Below are 26149 nucleotides of genomic sequence, written 5' to 3'. Positions count from 1 at the left end.
TTATCTTTTTGTGCTTCAGTGTTTTTTGCTCAATAAGCATTTTTCTCAAACATTATGATGTAAGTACTTATTTCAATGGACTACAGTATGTTGTTCTTGGAAAAAAAAAATTTAAAAATTAGAAAAAAGAAAAAAAAAAACCTTGAAAATTCAAAATAAAATAAAAATCTTCCATGTTGGGAGGTGAGAACAGCCGCCTGGTGATCCGAAGCTTCACTCACAAGGAACACTCTCGAAGACGTGCGATGAAAACCAACAGTTTCCTTTAATTTCGTTGACACACAAAAATAATCTACAAAAGGCCAGATTAGATGACACGTTAACAGAGTGTTTTTTTGTCTATTTTGCAGCTCTGCTCACATGACCTCGACGGACCCCACAGTCAGGACACTGACACTGAAACCAGGGCTTTCGTACTGGCACACGCCATCGACGAGCGACACCACAATCTTTGGCTTCATTCTCATGTGATAAACATCACACGCCCACACTCACACTCACACACACACACACAGAGAGAGAGAGAGAGAGAGAGAGAGAACAAAAGGACCCAGGAAGAACAGCTTTGATAACAGAGGTATTCGGGAGCAGAACCACTGGGACTTTGCTCTGAGAGTCCCAGAGACCCACAGACTCTCAGCAGAGATCCGGCCCCAAGAAGACCAGCACTGGAGGAGGGAGGTGGGAGGAGAAACTGGATTCACCGACATTCACACAGACAAAGAAGAAAGTCAAAAGCCAAGCGACTTGCACTTGCATTATTCAGTCCTGCATAGATCTTTGTCACACCGTCACAAACTAAGGCGTCGAGTTTAAACCCAGAAATAAAACTTAACAACAGTAAATCAGTTCAAGTAGCTACAATCGCCGCGTGTCTCTCCGACGCTTTCAAGTCTTAGAAATCAAACGTTCCAGTGATGAAACAGGCACGAAGCACACCCGGGGGAGGGGGGTGGGTGGGGGCCGGTGGTCATGTGACATTTCATTAAAGAACACTATGAGTTGTGTTTGTCCCTCGTACACGCGTCGGTCACATTCACACGCTCTTTCACTCACGCATGGTGAATATTACAAATAATTTATTCATATTAACTTAAGCTACAACTTAACAGTCATTATTGGGAGGAGATGAGCGCACGCACACACGCACGCACACACACACACGCACTGTGACAGAATTATAAACTCTATGTTGTGTTACTGCAAGAGTCCCGTCATTCATCTTAAATATCTGTACCAACACCACACAGTGATCATGGTCGCTCATGTAAACATGTTGACAAAGAATAATAATAATAATATTAATATTAATAGAATAATAATAATAAAAGTCAGTGTCGTCGTCCAAACATCACTTCCTCTAACAAGCGGTCCAAACCCATCACAGCTCTTCTCCAGGTCCGGCCGAGCGCCGCCTCCTCAGCCGGTGGCACACGGGTTTCCTGTCTGGGGGTGCGTCGGGGGAGGGGGGAGGGGTCGATGACGTCGCTGTGCTGGGTTCAGTAAATCCTGCGCTGTGATTGGTCAGTGGGATTTCCTCTTCATGTCTCCACTCTGACTTTGGTTGGCGTCTGAGAAGACAGAAGTTCACAGTGATGGAGCGTTCCACTCGTGTTTCACCTCACCTAGCAACACAGCTCAGAAGCGCTACTCCCACAGAGGAACAAACTACAAGAACGAGAAACAAAAGGCCGAGTCACATGACTTCCAAATTCAAGGCTGACTCTGGATCAGTTTCAGTGAGCATGAGGGGGCGGGATATTCTCCGACGACGCTTCAAGATATTAACATCTTAAAATTCATTCTTCTATTGGTCGATGCAGTGACACTACAACTGGAGAGACGAGTGAAAAACCTGAGGGGGAAATGGGGAAATTTTGGTTTGATTGGGATGAAAACAGGGCTGAACAGCTCTTGGTGTAGGGGTCAAAGGTCATGGCTGACGGGTCATGTAGAAGGACAATAACTCCTGAGGGTCTTTCCCATTGACTGACATCAATGTAAAGCAACCAGAGGGGAGGTTTGGCTGCCACAGTCTGAGCCGCTGACTTTGACCTCACTGAAGCCCTCTGGAAGTGTGGAAGTGCTCCGAGTCAGATCCATTACCTGAGTAAGCAAGCTGCAGGTGAGGAGGTAGAGCAGCCTGCGACCCCGACTGGAGACTCTTGTACAGATCTGAGGAGAGACGCAGGACAACATGACACGCGCTCGAGAGCAACTCCAGATCTGGACCCTCCTTCTGGATGAAAATGCAACACTCCTATTTCACCAAGTTCATTCTTTCAAGTGTTGAAATACAAATTCACAACAAGGTAATAAATACTGGAGCCTTCAGGAAGCCACACGTTTCCTGGCTCAGGGTCGGCGGACTCACCCATCAGGTCGCTCTGTGCTAGTGGGTATCCTGAGTTGGGGGCGGGGCCCATGCCAGACGCTCCTGCGGGGGAGTTGAAATTGAGCAAGGGCGGGAACTGGAAGGGCAGCGAGACGGGGACCAGGCCTCCCAACATGCCGAACCCCAGTGGGAGCGAGGAGGGACAGCTGAGGAGGGGGGACCCGGCCGGAGACACCTACGGAGACACGCGGAACTCAAGCTCCGGCCCACGTTCATCATAGCGTGCGAGGGCTCACCTGCGACAGGTGAGGGGTCGTGGAGGATGAGGCCAGACTTCCGGGCGCCGTCCAGCCGTTTCCTGTTTTGGAGCTCTGCCCGACTCCGCCCACCGTCCTGGGCCTCGGGACCTGAGCGGGCGAGACGGACGACAGCGTGGCCTTGTCGGGGGCGCTGCAGACTGCCGACGCGGCTGCTTTGTTGATGACGCTGGCGCCAGAGGGCGACTGAGCCTTGGGCGCGGCGCTGAAGCCGCCGCCGCTGCTCTGGGGCAGCTTGGCCGCGCCGGCCATGCTGAAGGGAGCGCGGAAGGTTTTGGGGGAGAACTGATGCTGAGGCTGTTGGTTGACCATGAGTGGGTGAGGGAGCGAGTGCGACGGCGAGGAGGATGGAGACGGTGAGGACACAGGGGGAGGCGTCGGGGCGGGAGGGCGAGGGGTGAGTTTGATGATGGGGGAGGAGTTGCTGCTGAGGGAGGACTTGGTGAGTGTGGCCTGCATGGGAGTGATGAAGTTGGCATGAGCGTGGTGGGAGTGGGCCTTGGATTGGGGGGGCTGTGCCACGTGGGGGGTGAGAGACTGGGGGGAGGAGGAGGATACTGGGGAGGGGGGGCAGAAGGACTGCAGGCCGGAGAGGGAGGAGGAGGGCGCGCGAGGTTGTGAGGAAGGCGAGGATGAGGACGCGACGTGGCTGCCATTGCTGCTGGACTTTGAAGTGGACTTGGAGAGTCCTGGAGGAGAGACCAGACCTCCAACCATCCCCGAGGGAATGCCGAAGGCCTTCTGGTGCGCGGACAGCAGGGGAGACGCTGTGGTGGGGGGCCGGGGCTTGGGAGGTGACGGCGACGGAGGCGTCTTGCTCACCACGGAGCCGCACCTGGGATTGGGTGTCGCCATGGCAACGAGTCTCTGACTCTGGCCCACGGAGCCCTTCATCAGACTGTCGACAGTTCTGGAGACAGCAGGAGACGAGGACGAGGAGGTAGAAGAAGAGGTCGCTTGTGTGGTCGGGACGCCGGCCGCCGTCACCCTGGACTGGGAATGTTGCTGCGTGGTGACCAGCGTGGACAGGTGGGAGGCCGCGGGGTAGTGAGGGGCGACAGGGGGAGGGGAGGAGGTGGGGATCTGCAGAGGGGGGGGCGACAGCGGGCTGTCTGACGGGCCCATGCCCTTGGACACGCTACTGAGCAGGGCCAGCGCATGGGAGATGGAGTCCAGAGAGGGGGCCGCCAGGTCCTCATCCAGGGAGTCCGAGAGGCAGATGGGCTCCGAGGAGGAGGAGGCCAGTGGCGGGCGCAGCGAGCTGGGCCCGGACGAGGAGGTGGGCTGAGAAGAAGACTTGGAGGTCACGCCCAGCGGAGGGTTGTGGATCCAGAGGGCCTCCTGAAAAGACAAGAAAACAAGAGCTTGGTATGCGCGTCCATTGACCCCACTGGACCCAGTCAACGGTCCGAAACACACCTTAGCTCTGGCCTTCTGGGCCGGCAGCGTTCTCCTCTTCACTCTGTTGATGGAAATGAAGACAAAACCAGTCAAGACGCTTCAAGCTGGAAGTGTGGAGGGCAGGAGACTCACAGGTTTCCAGTGATGTGACCGTGGACAGCGACACTCTCCTTGAAGAGAATCCTGAGACAGACAGACAGACAGACAGACAGACAGACACGGGAGACGGAGAGGGTCATTGGACGGCTGCAGGAGCGCAACGCAGTGGAGCAAATGCAGTCAACATTTGTAACCCACAGCCTTTCTGATGTAATAGCCAAGTTTCCCCAACAGGTGGCACACTCCAGACCCCCAGACAGTTATTACTCTGTTTTACTCCTCTTTTTAAAGACTACAGTGGACTGAAGGAAGTGCAGGTCTGTAAACATGAGTCACAGTAAATGACTTAAACCTTCTAAGTGAAGATCGGCGACAACATGGGCCATGGGCCTGGGTGTCTCCATCTGCTCACACTAGCTCTCTGAAGATGCCTTCACACACCTGTTTAGCAACGCTCCACCCAAATAGGAAAAGATGTTCAGTTTGTCAAAAATGAAAACTGGTCTGCAAACCTTGTCTGCATCCAGCCCTTGGGCCAGAGGAGTTTGACCTCGTTCTCTAAAAAGGCCTTGAGGTAGTCCTCCACCGACAGAGCGCACTTGTTCTCCATCTCGTAGCAGCTCAGCTTCACTCTCACCAGGCTGCACAGAAGACTCCTAAAGCGACGTTGAGATTGTTACACAGAGAAATCCAGGTGTAGTTGCATCTTCAGATCAGTATCTGCTGTATCTCCTATCTTGTCATCAAGACGCACCTCAGCTTGTCGTCCCAGAGGAACTTCTTCCGTGGTCCCACCACCCTTTTCCCGGGTTTCTCCTCATCGTCCTCCTCTGAGCCGTTCTTATCGCCCTCTTCTGACTGCTGCCTGTATTACACAGAAGGCAAACAACATGTGATCTTAAATGAAAGGTCGATGAAGCGAGCTGTAACTTTGTAAATACAGGAACCTACTTGGCAACTTTGGCCATGCAGTCCATGTTATAGCGGGCGATCTGCTCAGGCATCACACTACAAACCGCCAGCTTCATCTTTAGCAGCGGCGTGCGCAGGCGGTCGTCCTGCGAGACAGGGACATTGGAAGAAGTGAGAGGAAGTGAGGACGGAGCCTGGGGAAGAGTGAGGAGAGGGAGACAAGAGAGAGAGTCAGAGCGCATCATAACATTAACAACAAAAAACATCTTTCTGAGATTCCAACTCAAATTACTTGCTTGTTTACTGTTAATAATTAGTAAGTACCGTGTTATTAAGCATGAACTTTCAGTGACCGATCAGGTCAGGCTTAACATGATCCAAATCAGTTTATTATCGTTTATTTGTTTTCAATACTGAATGCAGTCAATTTTCTTCCCTTTCTCCCAACATTCTATAATGCTCATTTAATTTCTTTAATGTTTTTGCGGATATCAACGTTGCCCCCTTATTTTTTCAACTGGTATTGTACCAATTATTTGCTTTCTTCTGTATCATCTTACATTTTCTTTGTACCACTAACAACCTTCTTTATCTGGTTATTTCCAGTTTATTTTCACAAAATTGCTTCACAAAATATTTGTATTTCTTTCTATCATGAGGACATTTTTCGACTGCAGTGTCGCTTAATATGAGTACATATACTCATGTAGCTTGCAGCTACGATGTCATTTTGTGTGACATACACCTTATATCAGGTTATTTCTGTTGCATGTTGCGAGAAGCATTAACAGAGAGTCAATGTTTCTAAGACAAAATGTAGTGCACCATAAATTGTATTATTACTATAAGCTCTTCAGAGCACAGATGTGTTTTGGTTAGTACAAAGTCCATTAACAACCCTGGAGTAATAAATGACTGAGGTCAACAAGACTTTAGGAGACGCTGGACTCAGCAGTTTTTGCCTAAAGAAGGACGCCAAAAAAAGATCGGGGCTGTAGTGCAGGTTTGAGGCGTTGACCTCAAAGCATTGCTCACCTGAATATTGAGGCTGAGCTTTTTCAGCCGTTTGAGGAGAGCTTCTTTGTTGCAGGGCACAAACGCCTCCATGTGCAAGTAGATGTCTGAGCGCACCTCTGGAGGCTGCTCTTGGACCTGCAGCTCAATACTAGGAGACAAGAGAGATGAGTCAAGTCGCTGGAAAACAGGAGGGATCACAGATCAGGGCGAGGCAGGGGGAGCAGAAGCTGGGAGGACAGGAAAGATGGCGCGGAGGGCATGAGGGGAAAGTCCGATTAGCAAGGCGGTAGGACACAAACTCGGAGGAGGATAAACACAGCGAGCGGCGAGGTGAAAACAGAACACTTGACGCAGGGAGGGTATCAGGGGAAATTAGCAGGCGATGAGCAGGAAAGGTGGAGAGGAAGAGAAGAGTGAGCAGGGATTAGTCTGACAGTGATTTAAAAGCTGTCCCACTCACTCCAGGAGAATGTTATTCATGTCCAGGGTGAAGAATTTCTTCCTGCCCTCTTGATCAAACTGCCTGGAAGCCTGTGGGACAAGTTGAGTCAGCAGAGCTCCAAACAGTTCAAGCCCACATGCGCGTCTCTTGCTCTGATGCTGCCGCAGAAGCCTCCATTTCTCCCTCTGCCTGACTCATTAAAAGTTTGTGTGAGCGGGTTCAAGCTCCTCATACATGATGAAGATGATGAGGAGGAGGAGGCGGATTGTTTCCCCCCCAAACAGCCATTAATCTGTCCGCACCGCGGCGTCGCATAATTTCACCGAATGCATGGAGAGTGACTGCTCTGAAGAGGGATTCTGACTATGGTGTAGTTACATAAAACCCAGCAGGGTTCAACTCTAAAAAGCGCGCAACACTCCACCGTCTAAGTCGACAGTAACAAGGAATAATCTGTTCCATCCCATCTCTGATTGCATTCTGCTAAATTCAGAAACCTGGCGCCCACTCACCGCCCGCAGGTCCTCGATGCGTTTAATAAGAGGAGCAGGCAACCCGCCAGGCAGCGGGGGAGGAGAATAAAGTCCGCTGGAAGACCCTCGCCCTTGCACGCCGCCGCGGACGCCAAATCCCAGGGTTCCATTCTCCCGCCCAGACACCAGCTCGTGGTCCGCGTCCAGCAAGTTGAAGTCCAACTCCCCCAGGAGATCCTGCAGCTCCTTCTCATTGGCGGAGCCCAGCAGCGACATCACAGAAGGGTCCGAGGTGAGGTCCGCCAGCGAGAGATCGCCACCCGTGTGACTGTGTGCGTGGGCAGAGTTTGAAGTGAGCAACTTCTCTCTGGAGTCCGTAGGTGTGGGAGCAGCGCCCCCTGCCAGGCCTGAGGAAGGTGTTTTGGGGTTTATCTTCCTCAACTCCTCCTTCTCTTGAGTGAAGCGGCGCAGCATGGCTGCCAAGTACAACGAGTCCTTCATCAGCTTTTTTCTCTTCTTCTTCTCTGGTCTCTGGATGTCAAAAGCCGTCACTCTGTTGGAGGAACAAAAACTCCTTATTAACATTACAACACTTAAACTAGAGATGGAGCAGAAAAATAATCAGTTTGTGTTTAAGTTGCATTTCTTTTCCATGACAAAATTAAAAATAATAATAATAATAATAATAATAATAAAAATAATAATAATTCTCAAACTCATAAATTTAATATTGGAAATTTTTTTAAATATTGCAAATGTTGCAAATATTGTATTCCAAATGGGAAGTTTGAGCAGGGAGTGACCTCACATCCAACCTCAGCACGTTCCAGTTATGGAAGTTAGAAAACAAGATCAAGTCTGGATATCAGCAACTCCTGAATAAACAAACTCCGTTGTGCTCCATTTGCAACTATAAAACCCAGCGGAGAGGAAACTGAAATTCGCTGAATGGGTTTCTTTCAGCATTCATTGATTCAAAACGTCTACTAACTGTTAACATTCGGGGGAAACCACATTAGATTGTGTATTCAGGATTCTCCAACTTGGAAAATGCTACATCTCACGGAGAAAACCAGGGGAGTTCCAAGCAGAACTGGGACCCATTTTAACACTTTCAATGTGATCGAGGGTCGTGGCGGGGAGTGGTTAGTTAAATATTGGTTAGTTCATCCAGAGCCAGTCGGAGCAGAGGTGTGTGTTGGTGCAGGCTCTCACTCACCGACACATATCAGCCCAAATGTTACTGCTTTTTATAAGCAATAACCCCGTCATAAACAGCTTTGTGCGTTTATGAAAAGAAAAGAAAACTCTTTAAAAAAATACCCGGGTCACCATTTTAACTAACCAATTTCACACATATTTGTTTTATTGCAACTATCACTCTGTCTTTTCACTTTGTATGTTCTAGAAATGCATGGTTTTGTTTTTAGATAAGGAAAATAAAGACACTGAAAGTACTATCCAAATGCAGCAGTAGTAGCATCTAGAACCAGCTACTCACATATCGGCTGGGAAAATGGCATGTAATGATTCTAATATGCTTTGAACCAACAACATAGAGAGCAGCCGAAGAACGTGATGTTTTATGAACACATTTCTTTTATGAACTTTTGTTTTTCCATATGACCTTAAGAGCTGACATGTAACTTAATGTGAAAAACCACTGCTTAAAGAAGACCTAGGCAAAGTGCGGCCCGCGGGCCATATGCTGTGTTTTTGCAGCCCTCATGAGGTCAGACTAAAAAAAAAAAAAAAAAGTCATTTTCTGACTATTTTCCGTCTTTTTTCTTTCTTAGAATTACTATTTCAAGAGTAATTATTATATATTATGCTCAGGACTGAAATTTCTTTTCATCTGCCATTTTAGTGAGTATTTTCTGTTCCTCAAAATAAATAAAAAAAAGAAAATATATTTAGAAATTAATTTCCTTTTAATATTTCATAGATATTTGTGCTATAGTTTTATTATTATTATTTATATTCAAGTTAAAACGCATATTAAATACCCAAAATATATTTTTGTTACAAATTTTAGGTTTCAAGCCATATTTGCACTTCTTAATATCCTTGCTTCCATTGAATCTTTAATGGTTCATTTCGTCCTTGTTACTTAAGTTTTCATCGGTGCCTTTCTTTTGGCATGTCGGCCTCTAACAACAGTCACAGTTTATAATGTGGCCCTTTAGGAAATCTAACTGCCCACCTCTGGCTTAAAGGGTAATGTTCTGAAGTTTGGAAGAACAAGGATAGAACAAGAAGATGCGAGTTAGGGTTGTACTACACCGGTGAAGATGTTGCTGGGGTTCAAATAAGAGCTACTATGAGGGCTTCTGCGTCTGTACAGCAACAAAGGCTGACCGGACTGAGAGGAAGCGTATGAAGTTCAGAGACTTGGTCTGCCAGAGACTTGGCGCAGAGTCGTTGTCTGTCCTTAATCTAGTGGCAAGTTAAAGTGGTTCGGACACAACGGTCGGGATGATCTGAGAGAAGGACAAAGCAGAGACCAGATCAACTGGGGACATTTCCAGTATTGCTTGCTAGTTTGGAACCAACACAGGAACAACAGATCTTTTTAATATGTGGAGTTCCAATGATAGGTCTGTCTTAAACGACTCTCTTCTGGATCATAATTTTGTAAGTATGATCCAATTTCATTCCTGCATAAAGCTTCAGCGTCAGAGGTGCTTCAGAATAAACCACAGAGAAAGCTAGAAGGGGACGCTCGCGCCGCAAATAAACACAGAGCCTCTTTTTGTTTGGCTGTGTCCATTCTCTGGCTCGGAGGAAAGAAACCCCAAACTTGTGACAGTTCAGAGGGTGTAGGGTGTCCTGCTCCGGCTCAAGAGAGGATCTACAACTGTGGACGTGTGAGACCATCTACTCAGATTAAACAAGACCAGACTGAACGACCTGCTGCATCAATACACTCTAAACATTCAGACCAAAACCAGCTGATTAAAGACAGCAAACTAACCCTGCTCGCCAGCAAACAAAAGTGGGGGTCATGTGGAGGAGTATTGTGTCTCAGTCTGGTGGATCGCTGAGCAGGTGACGGATAAAATGCATCATTAAAAGTGCTGGGTCACCCACATTCAGTCCGGAGGTCGAGGGAGACAGAAGCACTGCACCAACTAACCGCGTTGGTATTTTGTTAAAAACATTCAGCAAAAGAATTACACGTTGAAAGGATGAAAAATGTGCTGAAATTATGGGCATTTGACAAAAGTCAGCCGCGCGCAGGCCAACATCTTTATTAAGTTACAGCCTGCAATCCCTCGACTGAGACGACGTAACGTAATAAACTGACAGAAAATGTTTTACTCCGTGCCATTAAACCGTCTTCATGCTCACCCTTGTTTGGATACTCTGTTGTTCTTCTGATTTTTCTCCTCCGGACTGCTCGCCTCCTTCTTCTTCCTTCTGTTTATCAGCTGCTCGCCGTCATCACTCGTCTTCTAGAGCAAGAGCAAATCATGACATGGTGTCACTGCAGAGTCCAGCCACAAGCACAGCAGACGTGGTGCCAAGAAGGCAGCATTTGCGGTTACAACCCTAACAGGATGGTGTTTCGTCCTGGAAAATCCCATTAAAAAAAAAAAAAAAAACACCCTGAATGTGTACTATCGCTAGCTGTAGGTGCTAAGAGTGGGTTTATTTTAAATACACATGTGAGTCAGTGATGCTCACAGAATTAGATGAGGAATTTGTGCCTCTTATCAGTGTCATTTTCTACAGCTCCTTCAACATGTCATCGCTCTCACCTTCTCCTCCCCCTCAGAGTCCGAGGCCGTTCTGAACTGCAGCGTGCCAGTGTTGATGTAGAAGCCTCCCAGTTTCGTGGTCAAAGAGGCAGGCACCAGCTCGTCGTACTAAACACAACAACAGAAATCAGATAAGAGCACTCAAGAACAACAAACACAAATATCACTTCAGGTTTGAAACACTGCTGAAGAACGTCAGTTATTAACTGAATACTGAAGATAAAGAGAACTAGGGAATACACATTGATTTACTGATATTGACTTCAGTAAATCCAAACAGAAATGATGAGAGGGACATAGATATTGTATCAGATTTACAGGTGGCCATCAGATTCAAACTCTCCATCAATGTAGCCTTCTGTCTGAGTAAACACAGTAGAGGTCTGGACTCATGAGTCATGAGAACAATTTTATGCTGAAGCATGTTTATTCGAGCAGTGACAGGCTATCTTCAGAAACGCCCCTTAAGGATATGAGTTGAAAGATTAAGCGGGGAAATAAATATTTAACCACAAAGACTTCTTTTGATGAGAGCAGACAACAAAGGCGAAAAAGGTACGACTGTTAAAAATGGATAGCAGTACGGAGGAAAACAGGCTGCACTTACAGCTTCAGAGTTGTCAATAAAAGGGTCAGTCTCGTCATATCCGAAACCTATATCGATCAGATCTTGCATGCGGTCCTTTCTCTTCTTTTCCACGTTGCCCTGGAAAATACCATTTCAAACTTTAACCAATCACACGCCGCCGGTGACTCAAACCGAGTGCCTAGTATCTACCCTACTGCTTCAAAAGCACCACAGCTTTCCTCAGTCCTGATAAAAAAAGAGACTTTCAAGTGTGTCAAGTATTCAGCTTCTATCAGAGTTTTATTCAATGGAGCTCATGTAGAGTCACGTAGTGCTTTTGTGTGTACCTCCAGCCTTGACTTTTTTTATCTATTAAGCATCACATTTCTACATTCAAATGCAATGATACACGTTTAACTGGTAATTATATATATTTTTTTTACTTCACAAGCCGCTGCAGTTTAAACCAACACAGCTGTTCTTAATCAGTCCGATTGTGTTGGGAACCATACGGACTCCTCCTCTGCGGATTTAGATCATCACAAGTGAACGTTCCTTCAAGGAAGCAAGTTGAATACTGCAGGATGGACAGTCAAACACACGAGCCTGTATCTAAAAGATATAAGCTCCACCGGGTTTGATAGTTATACAACGTATCCCTCATGTAAATATGAGGAGGCATCATAATAATCCAGACTGAGATTGAGAGTCAAATATCAAGCTCAAACCATGATAACAGTGAACTGTAGTCAGTGAAAGCTACTGTATGAAACTGGGCCCAAAATAACAAAAAGGAATATAACAGAATGAATGAATGAATGAATATAACATAACACCCCTCATATCTACATTACTATCCAATGCTGTTATACGTTGGGTTTTTTTTTCTTCTTCTTCAATGATTTTTCATAGATATTTGTAAAACAAAATACAGGCAACACTCTGCAATTGGAAAAGTTAAAAAGACGACAAGGAAATCAAAATAATGGCTCACATATTTGTTCTCAAACTTCTTCGCCAGGGCCTCCACCTGAAGCCGCTCCCTCTCGTCGTCATTGAATGGATCGTGTGGATTATTGGTGGAAGTTGGGGTCGGGGGTTTAGTCTTTGTCTGGGGAAAGAAACATTGACATGAATTGATTCTTTGGCGTAACAACCACATGAATGAGTGAAGATGCAGAATAATAATAGTACAATTAACATGTAATTCATAGACTCTCACAGGGAACTGAAATTTAAATTCTTGTTGATTTAAACTCTAAAGCCAATAATCGTTCAAAAATTTAACCATTCCAACAAATCTACCTGAGAAATATTTTCCTCTTAAAAATGAATTTGCTGCCTGCATGAAGACACCATGACGTGTATCTGGCACCAGCTCAAAGTCCTTTTAGCACCAAAAATGAACAGTAGCTGTGTGCAAGCCTGCTGGACTATTAATTTACACTCGAGGCATAGACTTGTCTCCTGATCAGATTTGGCAGTCCATCAGTTAACTGTTGAAACAACATGCACAATCAAATGGGAACCAAATGAGGGAGTGGCAAGGTGACGAATCCAGCATTGAAAAATCATCCTCCGTCAAGCGTTAGAAACCCCAGGGACACAACTGACACAATAGAAAAGGAGAAGATGTCTGGCTTCCAGTTGAGCATCGAGGCATGACATGAATGTGGGTGTATGAACACTGTCCAAGAGAGAGCCATCCCCTACCCTGGACTGTTTCACAACTTCTCCCTGCAGTCCTTTTCTCCCCCCACACAAACAGCAGCCAGAGACCGAGTGGACAGTCGCAGTGTGAAGTCAGTCACAACACAATTGCTTCATTGCTTTATAGTCACTTGGAATTTCATTTGTTATTTCAGTAGATAAGTAGTTCTTTCTCAGTGTCTGTGCAACTGAACCAAACAAAAAGTAGCAGATCAGAGTGTCCTTTTTTAAATATATATTCCTACAGGTCCACTATTTTAGAGTAAGAGTGAATAAAACAAACTCTCTGGTGAATATGGAGGAGAAAACTGTGGCGTGGTCTGCAGTGAGTGACATCTGCGTGGCCCCCTTCACATCACATCCTGGTCCTTCCATCAGCTCCCATCATCCATCAGCCACAGCCAGAGGCCAAGCTGCATGTGGCACTACCAAGTGCTGTAATGGCTGAGTGACTGCCTGAGCTGTTGCTGGGCAAGCCTGTGTGAACAGGGCACCAGCAGGTAGCACTTTCATCTGATCATGTGCAGCACAGAAGGCGCCTCGTCTCGGCACTGAAGTTGACCGAAGCGGCTGGATGCGCGTCCAGAAACTGCTGTCGTCTTTGTGTTGACTCGCACTAATGGTCACTCCGCAGCTCAGTCCTGCGAGGGGCACGGTGCACTTCCCCCGCTGTGTTGAGCCACGACAAGTCGCCACAAACACTCGGAACAGCCATTGAATCAACTTCACTGAAACCCTCCGCTGCGTGTTGTCATCGTACCTGGCTATTTTGGAGGAGTTCTCCGTAATTGAACTCGGCAGAGAAGCGGTCGTCGGGCTCCGACAGGAGCAGGTTGAGCCGCACCGTCGCCCTCCTCTCGGCTCCAGCCTGCTCCCTCTCCCCGCTGCTCTTGCCGAGGCGACCGTTGCTGGCAGCCGCTCCTGCCCCGGTCGCCGCCTCAACCTCGGCGGCTCGGACGAAGTTGAAGTCGGCCTCGTCGTCCAACCGGCGCTTCCGAGACTCCGTGGCCGCTCCTGCAGCGAAGGCCGACAGGGTGACAAATTGCACTTTCCTCGGTTCGGCCATTTGGATGAGCTGTCTGTCTGAGCCTAGATCCGGACAGACAGCTCTGCGAGGAGAAGAGCTACTTCTCGAAACTAATCCAAAATTGTGGCTCGACGAAGAATCCGCGAAGCCCCGACGGCTGCTCGGTGCCTACACGGACGTCAAGGCCTCCTCCGCACCATGCGAAATGGAATCCAGGCGACGTGTCCGTCGGGGAAAAGTTGTTTTTTCGGGGGCTTCTTGCATCCTTGATGTGCTATGGGACCGAGACATCCAGAGAAGCCATCTTGGGTTTCGGGAGTAAATAAAATATCAAAAGAGAGAGGTCACTGCGCCTGCGCGTAGGCGCACACTAGGGGTCATGTCGGCCAATCAGCGCCTGCCCCGATGTTAACCCCGCCCCCTCACAACAGGAGATCATAACAACACCTTCAGCAGGATAATGACCTTTAAAAAGTGCACGAGTGAAGGACACACACTAACACGCGCTGCCGAGGCAACGTTCCGACGTCGATTTCCCTTCAGGTTCCGTTTTATAACCTTTCAAAGTCTGCTCGTGGAAAAGCTGATCTTGCATTTTGTAACAATGACATGAGCAGCACACACACACACACACACAGTCAAGTAAATCCTCGACAGCAGCTGGATTAGTGGCTGTCAGCTGAAAAGCCCAACACAGCCAGTTTGGTTTTTGGCCACCTGTTGACACTAACTGCAGCAATTCAAGCGTGTGCGTTAACATTTAGGGGTGTTTCCGCTACAAGGTTTTCCACGATGGTATTGTTCCCAGTGAGTGAGAAGCTTTCGCTGTTGACAATGGAATGGGAAGGGGTACTGGGTGTCAGCACTTCTCAATCCGCCCCTGATCCTCAGTGCAAAGTGTCCTCACCAGTCAAAGACAAGTTTCATGACCTTCAGTAATATTTGAAACGATTCCGTGTTAAACAAGCATATTAACTGAATGCACCATAACACTCAGGAATGGTTGGCAGTACACAAAAGAGGGGATCGAGTGACCGACCATTCTTCAGAGACACAGAACTTTGCTTCAACTTTAACTTTAACTTCATCCAGGACATGATCTCAGACCAGCAGGAGAGATCTTCACCATGGCCCAGGAATGTTTAGAGAGCTGAGCAGGCCCAAGTGACTCGAGAATCTTGTAGTACACAAACTTATCAGTGTTTTCTTCTTCCATATCTCTACCTCTCAGATACATTCCAATTCTGCAATAGTTACTTTTATAGACACAAAGTCAAAAATAGTCCTTTTATTACGAATATACAAGCACAGCACGGTATTGCAACATTCAGGTCAAAACACAGAAGTATGATTCTAAATTCATATCTGCATATGTGGTGGTAACTGGAAACAAGGAGCGTGTCACTGTCATGACAGCAGAACTCGATTGTCTTTGGCCCACTTCCTCAGAGTTCGGATGATGTACTCAACCTGGGGGTTCCCCGAGTTTCGCAGCAAAAGCACAACCTCGCCGAGCGTCTCCCTAAAATGAGGAGGAAATGAACATTAAGATGCTGAAATAGCAACAACAAAAACTGCGTTGATGAGCACGACAGTTGACGTACTTGGGCTCTTTGTTCGCCAGTATGAGCTGAAAGATTCCAACACATGCTCCTCTCTTGCCCTCCCAGTAATTGGAACCAGGATCCAACTTTTCCAAGGCGTCAAAGGCTTTGGCTGCGTAGTAAAACTGACCCATCTGGGAAAAGCGGTGATAGCATTCAACAACACATTGTATTGATGCACTACTGAACAGCCAGTTAAAGAAATATTCTTTCTGAAATTTTATGAATGAATGAATGAATGCACGGCTGGAATCATAATTCATTCAAAGATTTCAATAAACAATTGAATATTTCACCACTTCCATTGTGTTTAACACAATATTCAAAGATGCAGTTGTAGCAGTAGTCGAATGGTAATGCAAAGTTTATTATAACAAACTTCCTGTAGACCGAAGCACACCTAAGTTTTTCCTAAATCACAACTAAAATATGCTCAATGTCAAATTGTTTTATAAACATGAACTGTCTTTTTTCCCCTTAACCAATATATGCTGTGGGTACAACCAAACTACAGTATAGAAACATGAATGTGAAGATGAAAGAAAGGATATTTACCTTAATCTGACAAATGTGAATCGATGCAAAATAATAAGGAATGTTCAAAGCAATAGGCGAATTCAATAAAAAATATTGATCAATGTATTCTGATATCATTTATAAATAAAAGCATAACATGGAAATGTGTCATAAGTAAATGTATAGAAATGTTGTAGATATACTTGAACACCAATGAAAACATTTCTGTTCTGACATCGTGCTGGTCAGGAGAACAGAACAGGGAATATACCGTACAATAGAGAGGCGCCTTGTCGATTTAGCATTCTATGTTCTTCCCATGTTCCTCAGGTTTTATATCTGCTCATCGTTGTACTTTGATGTCATCTTATTTGAATCCATCTGCCCTCCTCAGAGAAGCTGTGCTGATACCTTGTAGCAGTCGTTGGCAATGAGCTGAAGCAGACTGAAGGAATCCGACGAAGTGCCCATCTTCAGGTAGAGCTCCCAGGCAAGGCGGCCTTTCTGGTTCATTATGTCTGACAAGAGCAAGACCAGCGTTCAATAATGTATCCCACAGCAGTCTGATAGCAGAGATTCCAATACAGAGAATATTAAATGCCCGTGGGCAGGTTTTATTGACCTGGGTAAAATCACGAAAAATACTTTCTCCATTTCACAATGATAAGAGTTGATATAGGGTGAAAGGACTTTTCTGTGGACAGAATCAGGATTTGCAGTTTACAAAATACACAAGGCAATATATGGGCTATGACGTGACAGCTTCAAAATATGAATAGAGTTTTGTTAAAACAACATTGAAATTAAAGCGATCAATTTCAGTGGAGAGTAAAGCTGAATATGTCACGTGCACTAAATATAAGAAGTTAATAATGGAAAATGAATTGTCAAATCTATAAAAGAGAGGTTTTTTTTTTCAAAACAGGCTGTTTAAATTTTTTTAATTTGTATTAAATTCTCATCATCATCTCCTCCTCATTTTACTTTTGATGAGACAAAGACATCAAGCAGAGTTAGAAGTGGCAGAGTTGAAGCTGCTCAGGTTTCAGTGGTGGCTTGTAAGGACGAGATTAGAAATGAGAACATCTGAGGGACGGCTCATGTGGAGCGGGAAGGAGACAAAGTTAGGGAGGTCAGACGGCTTGGACACAAGAAGATGAGACCAAGAAGAGGAAAGTTGGAGATGAGATACCAGGTGAAAGACGAGGAGGATGACATGACCATGATGAGAACACCAAGAGCATGACTATGGAGGACGATGAAGATAGGTTAAGGTAGACTTGCTGGGAATGCCAAAAATACAAGAAGAGAAAAGAGGCTTATCAGTGCTAATATACACTGAAAATTACACTTTTATTTTTCAAATAATCCAATGGCATTCATTTACTGCAGATGTTGTTCCAGTCATTAATGTTCTTATTTAAATCATTCTCATAACCTACTTGGCAATGTATTGAAGAGCCAGCATCCTTTCATGGGATCCATCCAGAGTAGAGATTTTAATATTTTGGATTTGGTTTGTGATAGTGTCTATGTCATACTCACAACAGCGAGCCAGCCAGCTGAGGTAAATATAGTCGTTCTTGATCTTTTCACTTTGTATCAGCAGAAAAAACTGAGAAGAAGAAAAAAAACACTCTTTCAGACCAACGCTGTCGAAGAGAAAACACACGGCTTCCTGTCAACAGTCGGTGCCATCAGTACAATGGTTAAAGCACATTCAGTGATTCATTTCAACCACTTGAAACGGCAAGGTGGGTCAGATGCAGCACAAACCATGGCCTCGAGCACAGCAGCGAGCCTGTAACTGCTCAGGTGGCCACACGGCTGCAGCCCCTCACCAGTAAATCTTTTCCAAAAGCCGCATTCTTCACCAACAGAAGCCCATGTGTGACACATTAGTCAAGTACCTCTTCAGCTTCTTTGTAGTTTCCGAGTGCTGCTTTAGCTTGAGCATAGTTGAAGTTAAAAGTGTCGTCGTTGTAGAAGTAACCCTGCAACGCGACAAGCAAAATGAACAGCAGTGCTGGGGACTGAGGGGCGACCACTGAAGTGTTTAGGTAACAACTAACCTTGACCGAGTTGAGATATATGAGGACATCCTCAAACTGTCTCAGGAGGAAGAAGCAGGAGGCCATGCACTGTCTGCCAGGAATAGTGTCTGAAAGAGCAGAAAGCCCATTGAAAAAAAAAAAACCACAGTTGCTCCGCTTCATTTCTTGAACAGATCAAATGTCCTGTTCTCGGCGTACCGCATTCACTGGCTGACCCTCCCACCAGCTGGAAGAACTGCTGAGCAATTTTCAAGTGATCCCTCTGAAAGATAAATGTTACACGGTGGTTTCACTCTGACTAATCACATCTGTGTTCAGAGAGCTCTTAATTTTAACGTCAATACTCACCGATCCAATTTCCTGACCCAAGGCAGCGTTCACCACTCCTTTCAAAATATACTCCTGAGAATACAGGGATCAAATCAGTTACTCATTAAACCATCTGAAATGCAATACATTACAGAACACATGGCTGAATGTTGGACGTAACGGCACAGCTGTGCGGTCAGTGAGCAGATAAACACAATAAACAATGAAGATTCCTCCAAGCATATTTGGAGGGTTTCCAACAGGCCACGGCATCAATACCTGACAACACTAAATCAACGAATTCTTTCAATGAGTCCAGCAAAATTATATCACAGAAAGAACTGGAGAATGCACCGATTGCCCTCAAAGGACAAACACGCCGGTTATCTGATCTTTCACCAACACAGCTGTTCCACCATTTCAAAGTAAACCTCAAGTAAAATGTCTGTTTATTCCTCACACAGGTTGCTAAGCCCTCACCGCCACACACCAGTCTACAGAAAACAATATGGCAGGAAAACTCCCAGTACTCTCAGCTAGTAGACCCACTGTGTAAGTGTGTAAGCAATAAATATCAATATCAATAAATGGATCGTCTATCTGTATCTATCTATCTATCTATCTATATCTATCTATATATTATATAGATAGATATAGATATATATCTATATCTATCTATCTATATATTAGACAGACAGACAGACAGACAGATAGATAGATAGATCAATAAGCAACTCTCATTACATCTAGCTCTTGCAAATATGTAAAATTGTCACTTTTAAAAAGCACAATGTACATTTGATAGAACAAATATGAGTAACCAGTAAGCACTTTTTACAAGCCTTGGATTTATTATCAATAACTCATATATATTTTTTGTCCTTCTAGGATTCTAGCAGCAGGTTCGGTCACGTGACCAGCTCCGGTAAACACAGACAGAAGAAACAAGATACCGGTAATTGGACTAGATGAAACACAATTTACAACGGAATCATTGAAATAAACCAACTTTCATGTGACTAAGTTAAAGACGTGATTTATTATAATTTTTTTACAAGCGTTTTGAAGGACTGGGGCCGGTCTTTTCTTCACGTCTACAGTAGCTTATGAGAGTGCAGAGACGCTACTGCCACCTGCTGTCCGTTTCATTGCATGTGGCATATTCTGAACCAGACCGGACTGCTTTTATTCAGTATACAAGCATTAAAGACAAACCAATTATGTAGAAATAAAATATATGTACAGTAGGGTGAGTGTGAATGGAAATGTGAGGTTGGCCAGAGGTAACTTTGTGTTTGTATTCTGGTCATCCATCATTTTGTTTACAGGTAAATGCAAGTGGCCTGTTATTCCTCCTTTGAGGACCAACATTTAAATTGTCACCTGTGGAGTTGTCGGGACCAAATCTTGGATGAGGTTGTATGCTTCCTGGACATCATCTGAAATAGATCACATCAGAGCACGGTGACGTTTTAGTGACATAAAACACAAGCACTGGACGGCATGCAATGTACCACTCTGTTGAAAGATGATGAGCATAAACAGTGAGTGCGGTGTTGTTGCTACACACCTTGTCTCAGATAGTAGATGACCAGGTTGAGTCTAGCCTCAGGGATCACATCGATCAATGGGGGAAGCACTTGCAACGCCCCCTCCCCACCTCTGAACACCACCTGCAGCCGGGAAGAGAGAGTCTTCAAAAGCTGTATCTGAGTCAATGCGGTGAGGAATAAGAGGCCGTCATATAAATAACACGAAAATACCACCTCTGTGAAATGCTGTCCAACAGAGAACACAGATTATTCTCCATGCTCTAACCCGTAAATTTCAAGTTGTCCTTGACATTATGAGGAACAGTCCTGATCACAGACACGACTGTTTCAGATTGGTTGTGCAGAGCAGAAGCACATTTGCTATTTGTAACCAGCCATTTGTGTTGCAGCACGTTTGCGTCACTTATAGCCTCTTTATGTGTTGCAGTGTTTTACTACTTAAGCTAAACTTAAGAGGTTAGCAGCATATGCACAAAAGCTAAGTGTATGCTAAACTCATTCAAGACAAAAATATGAAGCGGAGTTACTGACTAAAGCAGACCGGAGCAAAGGGTGGCCCGGGGGCCATATGTGGCCCGATGCCTGTATTTTCGTGGGCTGTTTGACGCCAGACTAAAACTATAACAAATTAGTAGAGTAATTCATTACAACATTATTATGATTAATTAATTACAACATAATTATAATTTTAATTTAATTTAATTTAACAGTTTGCTCTCCAGACGACACGGAACTTTTGTGAGTGCAGGAGTTCCTGCTCCACTCATCACACTGATGCACAAGACACGTGGCAGCTGGGATGATAACAACAACAACAAACATGGAGGAATCCCAAAAGCAAACAAAAGCAAACAAAATCATCTGTTTGCTTTTGTTCAGGTATATTTTTCACTACACAATGGCCAGGGTTTCCACTACTGTGAATGTACCTGACATTCTTATAACATTGAAATTCTTATACAAATATTTTCAAGACATGAAAAGAGTATTAAATAAGGTGATATAAAAACTTGAATATAGACACCATTGTGATTTATTGTGATATTGTCAGACTGATGCAGAATAAACAATATTTTGTTGTTTAAATGTATGTATGGCTCCATCATTTGATTCAGTCATATACCAAATTCATTCAAAGTGAAAAATGAGGCTTCTTGTTGCAAATATTCTTATACCATTAAACTGCGGTTAATTGAGATTAATTCATCAAAATTCTCTAATTTACTAGATTAATTTTTTTAATCGAATCCCACCTCTATAACTAATATGTCCTAATATTTCTGCCTTTTTTTCATTCTTTCTCTTTAGTCGCCACCACAACTTCAGCAGTAAATATAGCATGTTCTTGTTTTAAGACTTAAAATCTTCTTTTCATTGGCCATTTTTGTTTTTTTGTTCAGCAAAATACACTGAAGGAATACTGAAAATATACAGGTATTTTGAAGTAAACTGCCTTTTTAACGGTCCATAGTTGCTTTATATTAAATCAAGTGCTTATAAAATGAAGTATTTCAATAGGTTTCCTGACATATTTACACTTCTTAATATACTTAATCACAGGTAGGTTCATTTTGTCCTTGTTACTTGAGCATATATTTTGGATATTTTTTCGCCATGTTTTGTAGTCAGCGCTTGTCAGTCTTTTGATGGTGGCCCCTCACAACTGTTACCGTTTCTAATGAGGCCATTTAGGGAATGGAATTGCCCACCTTTGGACTAAAGGGTGCTTTATTGATTCAGACAGTTAGCTATTCACCAGAGGTTGATAATAAATCACCTGGAGGGCTTGGTACTTTAACTACATCAACACAATCTGAGAGAAGATCAACAGCCCAAGCTGGGGAAAAGATTACCAGGTTGTGTCGGATAAGCTCCTTAGCAAACTCAAATGAGCATGAGGATATGTCCATGAGGTTCTTCAGCTCCGCCTGAGGTTGAGAACAGCACGGTCAGTGACAGACACATCCAGACTCATCCTGAGCATCTGCAGTGTGGCAGACATGTCAGCACCTCAGCCGCCTTCCCGTTGTACAGCCTGAAATGGTTACAGGCTTTGAGATTGAGGGCGATGGTGGAGTCAGGAATGCTCTGCAGGTAGACAGCCAGCACCTCCTGGGACACGTCGTAGTAGTCCAGCTTGTAGTAGCACAGAGCCACATACACCTTCAGAGCCAGGAAATCTCTGCAACATTACATACAATTAAATAATAAATAAACGGATCCACAGTGAGAACTATGTGGTCAGAGTGTAGCTCATATCAGACCAGAGAAAAGAGGCCATCTCATTTGCCTTGGGTTATGATACAAATATTACACATTAATTACAATCGAGCAGAAAATACAAATCAAATCAAGGAATTAGAAAATTCAACTGAAACTGAAATAGTGAGCTGCGCATTTCTTCTTTCAATTACAGTACTGAGAGTTGCTATGTTTCAGCATTCATTTTTGTGGTTGATCTAGAGCAGGGGTTCTTCACCTTTTTCATCTGGGGGCCCACCTTTCCCAGGACAGATGGTCCCGGGCCCCAGTCAAGTAATAGAACTCACTCATCACTCCTTATTTCATTTGTGATCAATAACCATATTTCATCTACTTACACGTAAACAAACAAAAACCTTGTGAAATGACATGAAACCATGTGATCATAGCAAAGATATTTGTCATCCAAAAGTCCAACCAGCTGCAGAACCAGGTGTAAGTCATATTCATCAAATTTACTACAGAAAAAAAGAAAAAATATATACTTGATGCAAACTGTTGAGAAAATTGGAAAAACTGAATAAAATAAATATAATATAACCATGCATTAATATTATAAAATAAAAACAATATATTTTCATACATTTGAACTCCAAAGACGATATAAGTGAAGTGTAAATGAAAGTATCACCTCACAGCCCAAAGGTGTAAAAGTTTTGTTGCCCTCTAGATGGCGCTCACGGCCCAACCATGAGCCCTGGCCCTATGGTTAAGAACCACTGATCTAGATTGTAAGACGTAGCCCGGGAGAGGTGACAGATGAAGAGGTCACCTCTGAAATAATGACTCTTAATAAACATTTTTATTATCACTACTTAATAAATATCTGTGTGGAGGATCCATTTTTTATTGGCAAAAAATAACTACAATAAAATTTTGGTTCATTTCATTTGTTGTTGTTGACTTTACATGTACCTCAGAGGGAAGTCTGTATTTTCGCAGCAAAATGTGTTGTGTTACTCATGTGCTAGTTTTAAGGTCTTGACTTTATGTCTGCTTTTAAAACATCATCAACATCACACTTTACCCCCTTCTTTGACAATAATTTAGGAAGAAAATATAAGTTAGATTACAACATTTTTTCTTCGGTCCTGACATTTTCTGTTCCTGTTCCTCCTCACAACAGTCACAGAATATAATGTGGCCCCAAAAGAAATCGCATTGCCCACCCCTGTTGTTAACACCAAGCATCTTCAGTGCCTTTACAACAAGCAAGACCGCAAGAAGTGATATAAATATCAAAGCAAGCTCCAAAATTGGGAAATTGGTTAGTAAAATGGATTGATTTTTCATTTCATTTTTCAGCTTAAAGGGTAAATAAAAATTCTGAGGAGAGGAATGTAAACAAATCACAGAAAGTTTCTTTTTCATGTTAATAAAGCATTAGTAAGCCTTCTTTTACTTGACTTACATTATGAAAAATGACCCTACAGTGACACCAGGTGACAGTTAAATAGAGCTCAAGGGTAATGACCAACCTGTTTTGCAGAAGTAGACGCTTATAAATATCAATTGCTTCTTGATAGTGTGAGCGCATGTAGTGGATAGAAGCAAGACTCAGCTGGTCCTCAGTCACATCCTCCAAGTTCTGGTGGAATCCCATCAGCCTCTTCTCATCATTGAACTGAGAGAAGATGTGATGAAAAGAAGAGGACAAACACAAGTCACAAGTGATAAATGACATAGAAGACACATTAGGAGGGATGTAGGTGGAGGCTTGAACATGTTAGATTTTAAGGTGGTCATAGACCTATCGTGCAGAATCACTCCTTCTATGTATATATTGTGAATTTCGTCTGAGGCTATTTCAGGTGGTAAAGTGGAACAGAACAGAGCTCAGAACAGAGCCAACATCAGTATCAAGAAACTCCAAAGATAAAGTCAGACAGGTGACCGATGTGAGCAGTTCAACTTGACTTTTTTAACACTTTTTCACCAGAAAAATAAATGAAAACATTTACATAGATTACCTGATTTTACTTTGAAAAGACTGACACTGACAGGACTGAAAAGCACTGCTTGGTTTGCGTAAAAAAAATACTATCTTGCAGGCAACCTCTTGTTTATAACATTAAAAATGTGCAACCTTGTGTGCCAGATGGAAAAGAAGACGGTTCTGGAGCGGGGACGATGGTCCTGAAAGAAAGAGAAAGCAAATCAAGCATTTAAAAACTACACAGGAACAATATCAATGGAGAAAATATCAATAACAAATGCACCTTTTGACGCAGCCTCCTCAGCCTCCTTATAGAGTCCAAGAAAGAACAGGGCGCATGCGAGATAGACCCAGACATCAGTGGGACAGTCGGGCTTGGTGGTCAGAGACTTGTACTCCTGTCAGAACACGAGGACGAATCGATGAACACCAGACGGAACCAGAAGAAGCTGAACTGCAGCTCACTTCCATCGGTCTTGCTGCACATATTAATGTTGCAAAATGAATACCTCCATGGCTCGCTTGTAATCTCCCAAGTGGAAGGCACAAAAACCAATCCACAGGTCCGCATGCTCTTCTTTCTCCCCAACGCTTCTCTGAAACTGTGGGTGACACGGTAATATTCAGCGCGGTGTGTGGAGTCTCCACTCTGGACTGGGAACACGGTGCTAAAGCTAGCAGGAGCATCGACAACAGCTGCGCCACAGTGTACCTCCAACAGCGTCAGGGCGCCAAGATAGTCTCGCTGCTGTAGATAATCCTCCAGACTGGGAACCTTGGTCTGGTTTCTCTTCTTTTTCTCCCCGCTGGACGCCGGTGTTTCTCCCCCGACAGCTGGCTTCACTCGAGAGAGGATCTGCACCAGAGACGATCAGAAAACTCAGGGTTAGACACCATCTATACAGCCTTTATGCCTCCAGGATCAACATTTCGAAACCAAATCGTGAAAACATACCATGTCGATTGTTTGGTATGAGACGAAAATGCATAAGGGACGCGGATTGTTTATCTCTCCCCCTGGTAACGTCTTCCAAGAACCATCTCTCCGCTGACATGTTTCGTTTCCGCTGCCATTTCTTCAAAATAAAAGATTTCGCGCTAATATGGTTCAGGTGGCATGATGGATTACGCAAATGAGAAATCTGCAAATGTCTTACATTTGACTAGAAAGAGAACAGTTATAATCTAGACTGTCAAAGAATAAGTCGTTTGGTCTACCGACATGAGGAGTAATTTATTCTGAAGGTCTGGTGTTAAACCGCAGCGGCGAACTCCGGTTCACGACAAACAGCGAGCTGTTGCTAGGTAACCAATATGCGCGCAACAGGAGAAAAGGAGACGCTTCTACACGCTTCAAAGGCTCCAAATATTGATTTATATTTTATGACAGGTTAGTACGTAATGTCTAAGCCCCAGTGGCCTAATGGATAAGGCACTGGCCTCCTAAGCCAGGGATTGTGGGTTCGAGTCCCATCTGGGGTGGTCATGTTTTTCGAAATAGGAAGAAATTAAAATAAACCTATACACACATATATCATGCAAGTGTGAAGGTTGAGTATGCAGTTAATGGAGAGGTTCTCCATTGATGGACAAGATGAATGTATTGTATCCATTTCAGTGTTCTAAGGACATGGTCAGCGATTTTCCCTCTGGACCCAGGAGGCATAAGAACTGCTCTGTGGTGGACTTCAGCTGCTTGGAGCAATCCACTTTTGGTATTCCCTAGAATAGAATAACACCCGTAGTATTAATACTATCTTATGTCTTGGGGTGAGGCGGACCACTTCAGGTGGCAGAAGGGGGGACCAGAGGGTGTGTGCAAATTACACAGGCATCACACTCCTCAGCCTCCC

General features: G+C 44.4%; 2 protein-coding genes and 1 non-coding gene across 8 annotated transcripts; 1 reads left to right on the top strand and 2 right to left on the bottom strand.

The window, feature by feature from the left end:
* Positions 1-215: 215 nt before the first annotated feature.
* On the bottom strand, positions 216-14367 carry LOC128755005 (ubinuclein-2-like). 6 transcript variants are annotated; one of them, XM_053858102.1, is made up of 17 exons: positions 13796-14367; positions 12320-12436; positions 11365-11463; positions 10758-10865; positions 10348-10448; positions 7036-7549; positions 6542-6612; positions 6100-6229; positions 5104-5210; positions 4907-5017; positions 4665-4808; positions 4186-4236; positions 4072-4114; positions 2632-3993; positions 2375-2570; positions 2107-2175; positions 219-1571 (listed from the first exon to the last, which is right to left on the bottom strand). In XM_053858102.1, the coding sequence occupies exons 1-17, from the start codon at positions 14099-14101 to the stop codon at positions 1525-1527; spliced, it is 3576 nt and encodes a 1191-aa protein (XP_053714077.1). In that variant the 5' UTR covers positions 14102-14367; the 3' UTR covers positions 219-1524. The 6 variants fall into 6 exon arrangements, with proteins under 6 accessions (XP_053714079.1, XP_053714078.1, XP_053714077.1 ...); XM_053858100.1 differs by having other exon boundaries at positions 220-1571; positions 5104-5258; XM_053858101.1 differs by having other exon boundaries at positions 221-1571; positions 10348-10451.
* Positions 14368-15353: 986 nt separating this feature from the next.
* Positions 15354-25351, bottom strand: LOC128754035 (intraflagellar transport protein 56). Its single transcript, XM_053856341.1, has 18 exons — positions 25252-25351; positions 25009-25152; positions 24806-24898; positions 24580-24694; positions 24447-24496; positions 23839-23984; positions 22109-22280; positions 21952-22026; positions 20116-20218; positions 19929-19984; positions 18585-18638; positions 18435-18498; positions 18255-18343; positions 18093-18176; positions 17728-17797; positions 16594-16700; positions 15667-15800; positions 15354-15584 (listed from the first exon to the last, which is right to left on the bottom strand). Exons 1-18 carry the CDS (start codon positions 25252-25254, stop codon positions 15470-15472), a joined length of 1674 nt encoding a protein of 557 aa, XP_053712316.1. The 5' UTR covers positions 25255-25351; the 3' UTR covers positions 15354-15469.
* Positions 25352-25705: 354 nt separating this feature from the next.
* On the top strand, positions 25706-25778 carry trnar-ccu (transfer RNA arginine (anticodon CCU)). Its single transcript has one exon. It is a non-coding gene; the product is annotated as a tRNA-Arg (tRNA).
* Positions 25779-26149: the final 371 nt, after the last annotated feature.

Source organism: Synchiropus splendidus, chromosome 2 (genome assembly GCF_027744825.2).
Source record: "Synchiropus splendidus isolate RoL2022-P1 chromosome 2, RoL_Sspl_1.0, whole genome shotgun sequence".
Taxonomy (NCBI): Eukaryota; Metazoa; Chordata; class Actinopteri; order Syngnathiformes; family Callionymidae; genus Synchiropus; species Synchiropus splendidus.
Note: the sequence above shows the minus strand (reverse complement) of the source record. Positions and strands in the feature narration are given on the sequence as shown.

Bases quoted from the DNA above. Each gene is read 5' to 3' on its own strand.
- LOC128755005 (XM_053858099.1), bottom strand. From the start codon at position 14,101: ATGGCCGAACCGAGGAAAGTGCAATTTGTCACCCTGTCGGCCTTCGCT. The intron at 10,452-10,757 runs GTGAGAGCGATG...CTCTTGCTCTAG, and splicing joins ACTCTGAGGGGGAGGAGAAG to AAGACGAGTGATGACGGCGA. The intron at 7,550-10,347 runs GTGAGCATGAAG...TTCCTCCAACAG, and splicing joins AACAGAGTATCCAAACAAGG to AGTGACGGCTTTTGACATCC.
- LOC128754035 (XM_053856341.1), bottom strand. The intron at 22,027-22,108 runs GTGCTGACATGT...TCTCAACCTCAG, and splicing joins ACAACGGGAAGGCGGCTGAG to GCGGAGCTGAAGAACCTCAT. The intron at 16,701-17,727 runs GTGAGTATGACA...TGCTCTTGTCAG, and splicing joins CAGCTGGCTGGCTCGCTGTT to ACATAATGAACCAGAAAGGC.